At 48.3% G+C, this 9,016-nt stretch overlaps 1 protein-coding gene across 1 annotated transcript; it reads right to left on the reverse strand.

Moving 5' to 3' along the window:
- Positions 1-861: 861 nt before the first annotated feature.
- CCDC43 (coiled-coil domain containing 43) lies at positions 862-6,982 on the reverse strand. Its single transcript, XM_019474290.1, has 4 exons — positions 6,875-6,982; positions 4,531-4,666; positions 3,787-3,845; positions 862-2,383 (listed from the first exon to the last, which is right to left on the reverse strand). The coding sequence occupies exons 2-4, from the start codon at positions 4,641-4,643 to the stop codon at positions 2,196-2,198; spliced, it is 360 nt and encodes a 119-aa protein (XP_019329835.1). The 5' UTR covers positions 4,644-4,666; positions 6,875-6,982; the 3' UTR covers positions 862-2,195.
- Between the last annotated feature and the right edge of the window lie 2,034 nt (positions 6,983-9,016).

The raw sequence follows: 9,016 nt of genomic DNA on the forward strand, positions 1-9,016 counted from the left end.
TCTTTGGCTCTTGAGCTCAGTAACAGGCAGAGAGAAGGGGTTTCAGTTCCTGTCACGAGTAAGTGAACGCAGCTGTTTTCTCTGGACTTTTACAACCAAAGGTCTCAAGAACTGAGCTGTAACAGCCTCCGGTGTGCCGGCATCAGTGCAGATGGAAAGCTCCAGCCCTCAGCTTGCCTTCCGCTTGGAAGCAAAGGTTTGGGGAAGTTCAGTACCAGGTCGCAGAGCTCTTGGTACCCAGCATAGGAATGTGGGAAAAAAACAAGACTCCTACCACCTGCTGTTGCTGCCAGAGCAACTGAGGTGTGAGTGGAAGTGTTAAATCGCCCTGGAGAACCAGCAGCTTCCTCAAACCCACGTGTGGCCAGGACTGCTTCAGGCACAGGTGCTGAGCCCAGCCTCAAGCCCAGGGGGTGTGCGAAGGGCTCCAGGTTGCAGGAGAAAGCGAGAGCCGGTCCCGCGGTGCTGGGGTTTGAGCAGCCCCTCTGCGGTGCTGTTGCTGTGACACTCTTCTCCCTCGATAGCCCCCGCCTCCCCGTCCCGCTGCGGTCCTGCACACCGGCAGCTGTGTGAACCACCCAGAAATGCAATGCTGCAGCCAGGATCCACCTCGGCACCCCGGGCTGGGAAGAGAAGCCAGCCCTGCAGACAAGCACAGCTTGTTCACTGCCCTGCAAGGCCCGGGGGAAGAGGTGAAGGGAGGCACTGCAGCCTCGGGAAATGAGGTGTGAATAAATGAGGACAGCAACAGTCAGCCCTCAGAAATACTGCTGCTGGGTAAGGGGAAACTGAGGACGCAGGACAGGTCCGAGCCCCCCCACCAGGCACTGCAATCGCTAACCACGACGTTCACTCAGACAGAGAGGAACCCACTTCTTGGCCAACCAGTTTTATTATTCAACTCCAAAGATAAAGCAGTTAGATACTCACACTTGCAGCAGCTAAACAGGAGGCATGACCCTTTAATCAGACTGGTGCTGAAAGCAGGCAACGGGGACAGGCACTGCCAGCAGCTCAGGAGCCGCCTGCTGCCAGGAGCACACCTCGCCAGTGAACACGGCGGCCAGAGCACGAAGCAGCGCAGGGGTGAGGCATGCCAGTTCCTCCCGCGTCCCCGGAAGCACTGCAGGTCCTCCTTCACACTCAGTTTACAGAAATTAGTGTTCTCCTCTCCAGAGGCAGGTGACACCATCATGAAAACGGCTGGGAACAGCAGGTAACAAGCCCTTCGGGGGCGAGAGAAGCGTTCAGCCCCCACAGGCAGCTCCCGATTGCAGCTGTGCCCGGTGAGAGCAGCCGGCTTGTAAACCCAGCACATCCAACTCGCTTACAGCCGCTCAGCGCTGAGCCTGCGTTAAAGCATTCGCCCTGGCAACCACCGCAGAAATAACAGTTGACGTTCACCCACACGAAACATCAGGGAGCACCATTTTCCAGCTACCAGCATAAAGTCTTAAAACAGCATAAGGGCTTGACCGATTTGCTACCGCTCTGGCTGATGCTCAAATCAGTGCGGCATTTCCCTTACCAAGAGCTCATGGGTGACGCAGTCTCATAGCTGCAACTCATATATATTTCATAACGTTTCCTTTCTCTTGCTGCAGAACAGCACTTGCCCTCGCTGAGGCTCGCTCAGCTCAGCCAGAACGAAGACACATGCTGTTCTTGGCAGCATAAATACACGTATTTGCAAATACATTTTTCTAGGCTAGTGTAAATAAATTCACATTCGCCCTGCAGCAGCATGTCCATAACTACGCGTCAGAAAGGGGCTCGGCTCTGTTCTCAAATCCTAACACCCTGTTGCTGCAAATCTAGGCCGGTAGGAGGACGCAGCCAGCTTGGAAGCCCTCTCCTATGTCTTGTTTTGCTTTGCTTGAAGTGGTTAGAAGTAAAAATTGGTTGATTTAAAACACAGACATAATCACTTCACCGCTCTTTGGTACAGACATTGGCCACAATAACCGACTGGGACATTTGACACCACAAGCATATAGCACACTTCAAGTTTAAGAGGTGCTTGAAATTCCTTTTTTGCTATGTAAAAAAAAAAACAAACAAAAAAACAAAACAAAAAAAACCCACTTCCAAAGAACCACTCGCCAGCCACGTGCCCAGAATTTCTGCTGCTTTTTAAACACACACCATATTTGTAATTAATTTTATCCCTTGAGAGTCCAACTGGAAAACCCCAGCTATCGCTTCCGCTCGCCTTTTTGTGTCCTTTTCTTCTCCTTCTCCTTCCGCTCCTGCTTGGCTAGCTTATCCTTCTCTCGCTGGAGTTTGTCTTGCTCTTTTTTCTTCTGGAACTCATCTCGCAGCAGCTCCCGTTCCAGCTTCCTGGCATTCAAGACATCCTCCACGTTTGTGTTTCGGAACAACGCTGGTGGTGTGTTAAGGGCTGACAACGCTCTGGCTGAAGCCGCACAGCTTCTACTCAGCAGCTGCATTTTGGAGCTCTAAACTAGACAATGGCTCTAGCACGTGGGCTGGTTTATTCTACCTTCACCTTCTGACTCCCACTTTGGCTTCCTCGCCAAGCAGGTAAGGCATTTGGGAATGAGAAATGAGAAACGGAGAAAGAAAAAGGAATATCTCTTTGTTTTTCCAAATAGAGAAGTCATGTGCACACTCCCTAGAAAAGGATTTTTCTGAGAAAAATCAAGTTGCCTACAGGTTCCTAAGACTGATATGTAAAAAAAAATTTGTAAAACCTCTACAAACCCAAGAGGAAGAAAAACAATAGATATGGTACAGCTTCCTCGAGTGGATTCACTACAGCTGTGTATATGACATGTATGTTTTTACATATACGTACGTGTACATATGTATACGTAACTGCAGATTTTACATATACATACGTGTACATATGTATACGTAACTGCAGACACTGTGATTACAGCTGATCCCCCCTGGACCGGGAGCCGACAGCCAGCGGGAGCAAGGCATTCCCTCTAGCTCCCCAACAGTCCCAGCTAACGGGAGGGGAACGGTGCCGCACAGCGCTGGCTGGGGCAGCTCTGCCCGTCCCGCCGGCCATGGAGGAAGGCTGCAGACGCGGGAACGGATGAGGCAGCTCACGCCAGGGACCACCACGGTCTCGTGTCCTCTCTCCTGCAGCGACCAGTGGCAAATGCTTTGGGAAGAGCATCAGAAAGAGTGAGTGGGTGTCTCCTCCACCGTCTCTTCCTCCTAACCATCAGTAATGTAGGGACAAGAATAATTTAGGTTTTGCTTTTTAATTATGTGATAAAAACCTACTTCCATCTTAAACCTGCCAGCTGGTGAGCTCAAGGAGTGTCCCAAATTATTGTTTTGAGAAGAACGTGGGATAATTGGTCCTTGTTCACCATTAAAGTTTGGCTGCACCACGGCCTCACGAGTTTCACGGTAGTTTCGTTTCTGTTGCACTTTTAATAATTCCTGACATGATTTACCTCTCTGGACACCAATTAACATTAAGCTGGTGTTCTGGGAGAATTATCCTTATTAATAGCATGTTCTGTGAAGATTCAGAGAGGGTGGAAGAGGGAAGGAAGGAATAGAGGACAGAAAAGAGAATGACAGGATCAGTCTCAGCTGTGCACACAGGGCAGGGAGCAGATGGACCTCTAACTTTAATTACGAGCAAGGTCAGGCTACATGAAAAGAAAAATGAATCACCAAACTTAAAAGGTGGCCCTAAAGAAACAGGGAGTATCAGCACAGATAAGGAAGGACGGGAAACTCACCGTGGAAGCTGCCTTCTTTCCAAAAAGCCTGGGTCACTGAGAATTCAAAGGATACATTTTTCTGACCCAATATTTACTGCTGTCGCAATGGATCCATCCTGTTCATCCTCGCCAGTGAGAGAATTAAGGAAATATGGACATCAGTAATGAACTCGCGCCTCTATACAGTCATGCTTAACTCAAAACACGTCAAGTAACTATTTTATCAAGCCACGAGGAAGAAGCTAAACACTCATGCAGACCAAGACCAGGCAAGCACAAAACCCCCCAAAACCCCCCATTCAGCTCCCACCTGCTGGAGTGCCAGGTACAATGCCCTCCTTTTCAACTTTGCTCTTCAAGGAAGAGCTGCTTCTTCAGCACTACGAAGAGCTAACTTTAAACTCTCTCACTCTATGCATACTCTCCCTAAAAAGGATCTTTTCAGCAGATTTCTCTTCAGAAAGCAAGAGATAAATTCGTTAACTACCATGCACAGAGTTACCGGGAGGCGATTCACTCCTCTTCTGCAACACGCCTCGACCGGGCAAACCTTACCCAGCCAAGCACGTGTTGGTGGGGAGTGTGGTAATGGCGGAGAAACAACCTCAAAGGAGCATCTGCTCATGGCACTCCACAAACTAGGAGCTTTCATGCTTTTTTCCATTGAAGTTATTTTATCGTGGAGAAGGAAGATTGTAAAGTTTCCCCAATTCTCCCCACTAGACACTGCAAAGCTGGAAAGGCGTTGTTTTAGGAGATTTTTAATAAACATTGTCCTTCAAAGCACTGAGTCCCGACTAGGTCAGGAAAAGGATATTCCTCCTCGTCCGTCACATTGGCATACTGGGCCAGGAGGGCAGCTTTCCTTTGCTTCTCCTCCTGGGAGACCTCCTTCGGCTTCACCACAATCTTGGCCTGCTTCTCCATCATGCTGGCGATGGCTTGGATCTCATCTGGCAAGGAGAAGAGTCAGAGCATCAGTCAGTCCCTGCAGACATGGCAGTGAAGTCCCAGCTGACAGATGCCAGGCGCCGCTGTTTCCTACATCTGCAGTCCCCAAAAGGCACTGTCCCACTGTCACAGGCTGTCCCCCATCTGCGGGGAGGCAGCTGTCGCTGGGGACAGATGCACCAAGCTAAAGGGAGAAGTCTCACCCAAAAATATCCCCCACCCTCCTCCCACGAGCCTTCTCACAAGGTCACTAGTGGTGCTGTCAATGCACAGAGCACAGCAAGCCGGCCATTTTTGGGAAGTCAATCTGAGGATTGAGAGAGCAGGAGCTGCTGAAGAGCCACCAAGGAGGTGGTTCAGGCCAGCACGGCGTCTGATGCGCTGATGTGACACCAGCTTCTCCTCGCGAGGAGGAATTCCCCCGTGCTGTGCGCAGCCACGATCAGACGCTATTTTTCCTGGAGCAAGGGAAGTTTCACAATGAAACTTTGAAATCAGTAAGACTCTTGCTAATGAAAATCCATTTGACTCCAAATTGCATTCTCCTCTGGTTAAAAGCGGCTACATATGTTTATTTAACAACGTACTTAAAACCACATCAAATAGAAATTCTGAAAACCCAAAGTGACCCATCAGTTTAATACTCTTTCTTTTCCACCTACCTAGGGAAACGAACAGTGGATTTTCCTTCTAATACTGAAGTTCTGAAGCCCATTTCTTAAAATGACATTTGGGTTTTGACACCGAATTTTTTTTAGTTTGTTAATAACTTATCCTCAGGATTGTTATTCTAAGTAGATAATTGACTTCATTGGAGATTTATCCTTTTATGGAACCACAGTGAAATAATTAAATCCTTGCACTTCTAACGACCGAGCCACATACTGCTACCTTCTTTTGGTGACAAGTAAGAAAAATCCCTGCAGGTAACCAATGGTATGAGCAGGAGTCGTCCAGCAATTCCAATCACCTGTCCCCAAAAGAGGGATTTATTTTATTTAATGCACAGAATAGCGTAACTTTTCCCTGTCCCCAGCCAAAGGCAAGGTTAGGCCAAGGACAGGCTTCAATGAATTTTAGGGGAGAGCCACTGAACTGCTGCGTGGTTCAGCTGCCTCATCTGTAAAGAGGAGGTGAGTGGTATTTGTGAAATGCTGAGGTTTAGACAAGAAAAGTGCTACATAAACGCAGGCCTCATGGTAAGGGCTCACTGGGAGAACTATTTCTAGAATGACGTCAGTGAGTGACAATATTCTGTTTGCAACCAGAACCAACAAAAAAAAATGCAAAGCAAACAAAAAGCAGGATTTAGCCAAAAAGGATGTTACATTGTCACGGGCTACGGTTAGGTCCGTACAGTTGGAAGATTACTAATTGATCCATGCAGTATGCTTAAACCAGCAAAATCTTTCCAGCGTATGACTTCATTGTACTCCAGAGCTCTGCTCAATGACCAGAACAAGCCTCCCCCGATGAACAAGAACAAGACGGAGGTCTTTGCTCCCGAGCCGACAGCTGAAGACGAGGAATGAATTCAGAGAGGGTACAAAGAAACGGTGGGACTACATACATGACTGGGAAAGGAGCAGCGTTAGTACGGATAGCAGCAGCCTCACAGAGCTTCCCCCCCTACAAGCATTTATGGGAAAAAAGGACAGTTTTAAGAGAAGATTTTGAAAGAGGAAAATAAGGATGCTTTCCTCATGGGTACTGGGGTGAGTAGCAGCAGAAGGGACAGCACAGCTCTCCATAGGTGCAGTTGTAGTTGTACAAAAACACCTGCTTTCCAAACCAGCATAAACTGAAGTAGCGTAGGCATTTTATACCATAATAATTGCATCTACCATCAGCGCGCCAGCTGCCGTCGCCACATTGTTAGCATTGAACGGAGATAAAGCCCTAGGTGTTTTGCAAAAGGAAATTGAAAAAATCCTACAGAAAAAAAAAAGAGCTTTTCCTCTGCAGGATTGCGAACCCAAAAAGCAGTACAATGCTAGGGAGAGCCAAAAGTGAAACTACTCATCCTCATTTCGTATTTCAAGACAAAACAGTAAATAAGCAGCAATGGCAACGAGAAGCAAGTCAGATCTGCAAACATATTAGCAGCGTTGGTTTTAACTCCTAACAGGACGAACACCCAGTTCTCATCTTGGTAAGGCCCTGCAAATTACTCATACCACGAGGAAAGGCACACCGAGCAGCGACACTACCTTCTTTTTTCTCTTTGGCGTCAACAATCTGAGATTCAGACCACTTCTCGACTACTTCCCTGCAAACATCGTTTAAGAGATCTTCTTCCTAGTAAGGGAAAAGAGACTTCTCAGTCTTGGAACAAAGTTGGTCTGCTTTAAACAAGCACGAATCAGATACCAAAAGTACCAGCTGCAGAGAATCTGAACACCCAGGAATAAGCTCATAGGCTCATCATCAACAAGCGATACAGCTTTTCACATGAAATCTAGTCATTAAATGCACACACAGGACTTTTGTTGACCTGGGATGACACAAGTCATGCGATGCACTTACTTGTTGACACAGCTCAGGACTAGAGAATGCCTTGACCCGCTAGGCAAACACAAGGTGTCAAGGCTGCCATCCAACAGCTCTGCACCGCGCCAGGCGATGCCGTATCACTGCAGCAGTTTACTTTTTCACATGATAACAGCTCTAACAACACACCCTGGTTTCATAGCGGCTGGCTCTCTAGGTGCAACAGCCCTACAAACACCAAAGAAAGGCAATCGGGGTGTCTTTGCTCTAGAAATCTACTGCCCAGCATCGTCTCTCTTCTTGAGCAAGGCTATGGAACAGCCAGCTACTCAAAGGCCACCTCCAAGCCAATCTCACTAAAGCGAATAAATAAGACTGGATAAAACATGGGTCAGGGCCAGTACAGAGCTGAAACCACTTTGGTGGTACTGATAGACCATCTCCTCCCACTAGCAGGGATATTCTTGTCCCCCTTGACCTGTCTGGAGCATTAAACATGATCTAGAGGTGGCAGTGGAATGCATTCACACTGTTGTTCCATTACTGAGGAAGACTAAAATACAGGGAGAAAGGAAACGCATGCAACCAGCAACAGGGCGGTATTCCCATCACCAGATCCTTTGCTTGTGGAGCTCCACCATGACTAGCTCTCTCCCCAGTGCCTACGTACAGCTGCTGGGGGGATGATCAACACCGTAATTCAAGTTCCAGCCGTAGGCAGGCGACACACTACCACATCTCAGCACACGTGGTCCCAGCATTTCTGCAAGAATTGCCCAATACGTGAGTTCAGGTTACAGAAGCTGAATCCAGGCAAGAAACACGATCCTGATAAAAAAGAAAAGTGTTTTGAAGAGTTACAGCCAGGACCACTTCACTAGGAAGATGTATGTGTACAACATACAGGGGCAGGAAGCTTCAATTTTTTTTTATTTTGCACATTAACATTAAATCGGGTTTGCCCACTGCTTAGGAAAAACCAGCAGCAGAGAGGCAGAGGGGCTTGAGGAGAGCTGATATCAAACAGAAACTAGCTGGCCAGGGACACCTGAGGAATGAGCCAGCTGGGACTGAGACATCCCCTTCCCCTGCACCTTGGCAGGTCTGGCCGGTGCACTGCAGCTGTTGATGCTCAGGCTAGATCCAGGCACTGCCTGCAAATCCTTACAGTCTTCCTGCTCTCCTCGGGCAGCAGCACTGCACTCAAGCAGGGACAAATCAGGCAGCAAAGCAACGGTGACCTCTTACCAGAGCTGTTCTGCCAGCCCTGACCATCGCCTACCCTGCCTATGCCAAAAGCTAGCTCTGAGAGGCAGCAAACCTGATAAACTCTGCCTAGAAAAGAATTTCTTATGTACATGTGTAGGAACCAGACCGCCACCCTCTGCCCCTTCCCCCACCTTTCACAGCCAGGCGTGCAGTAATTGGCATTTCACAGACGAGCACACCAAACCCCTGCGCACAGACTTCCCACCCAAAAGACACCAAGTTCACGATCCCCATCTTGAAAGGTTGGGCACTAGGTACCTAAAAAAAGCACCTTCAAGTTCCAGGACAGACTGCACAGAAAACATTACCCATCCAGCAGAGCAAAGCTCACCTGCATGGGGGAGAGCAAAAAAACACTGAGTTCTCCACAACTGTGGGACAGACAAGGAGATAAAAACATACACAAAAATCTCTCCACCTTTTGCTCCAATAAAAATAAAGAGCAACTCAGAATAAAGTCCTCCCACCCTGAGCCTACAACAGCTGAGCACAAAATTCTGCGCATAACAGGCAGATGGCAGGAGAACCGACGCACAGCAATACCATCACACAAAGCAGCCAAGCACCGAGATCATGAGCACTGTTCAGGGCCG

This window comes from Aptenodytes forsteri, unplaced genomic scaffold, assembly GCF_000699145.1.
Source record: "Aptenodytes forsteri isolate BGI_AS27 unplaced genomic scaffold, ASM69914v1 Scaffold249, whole genome shotgun sequence".
Classification (NCBI taxonomy): Eukaryota; Metazoa; Chordata; class Aves; order Sphenisciformes; family Spheniscidae; genus Aptenodytes; species Aptenodytes forsteri.

Coding starts and splice junctions, on each gene's coding strand:
- CCDC43 (XM_019474290.1), bottom strand. CDS start 4,643: ATGATGGAGAAGCAGGCCAAGATTGTGGTGAAGCCGAAGGAGGTCTCC. Junction 3,846..4,530: donor AATGTGACGGACGAGGAGGA/ATATCCTTTTCC, acceptor TAATTCTCTCAC/TGGCGAGGATGAACAGGATG. Junction 2,384..3,786: donor AAATATTGGGTCAGAAAAAT/GTATCCTTTGAA, acceptor ACACACCACCAG/CGTTGTTCCGAAACACAAAC.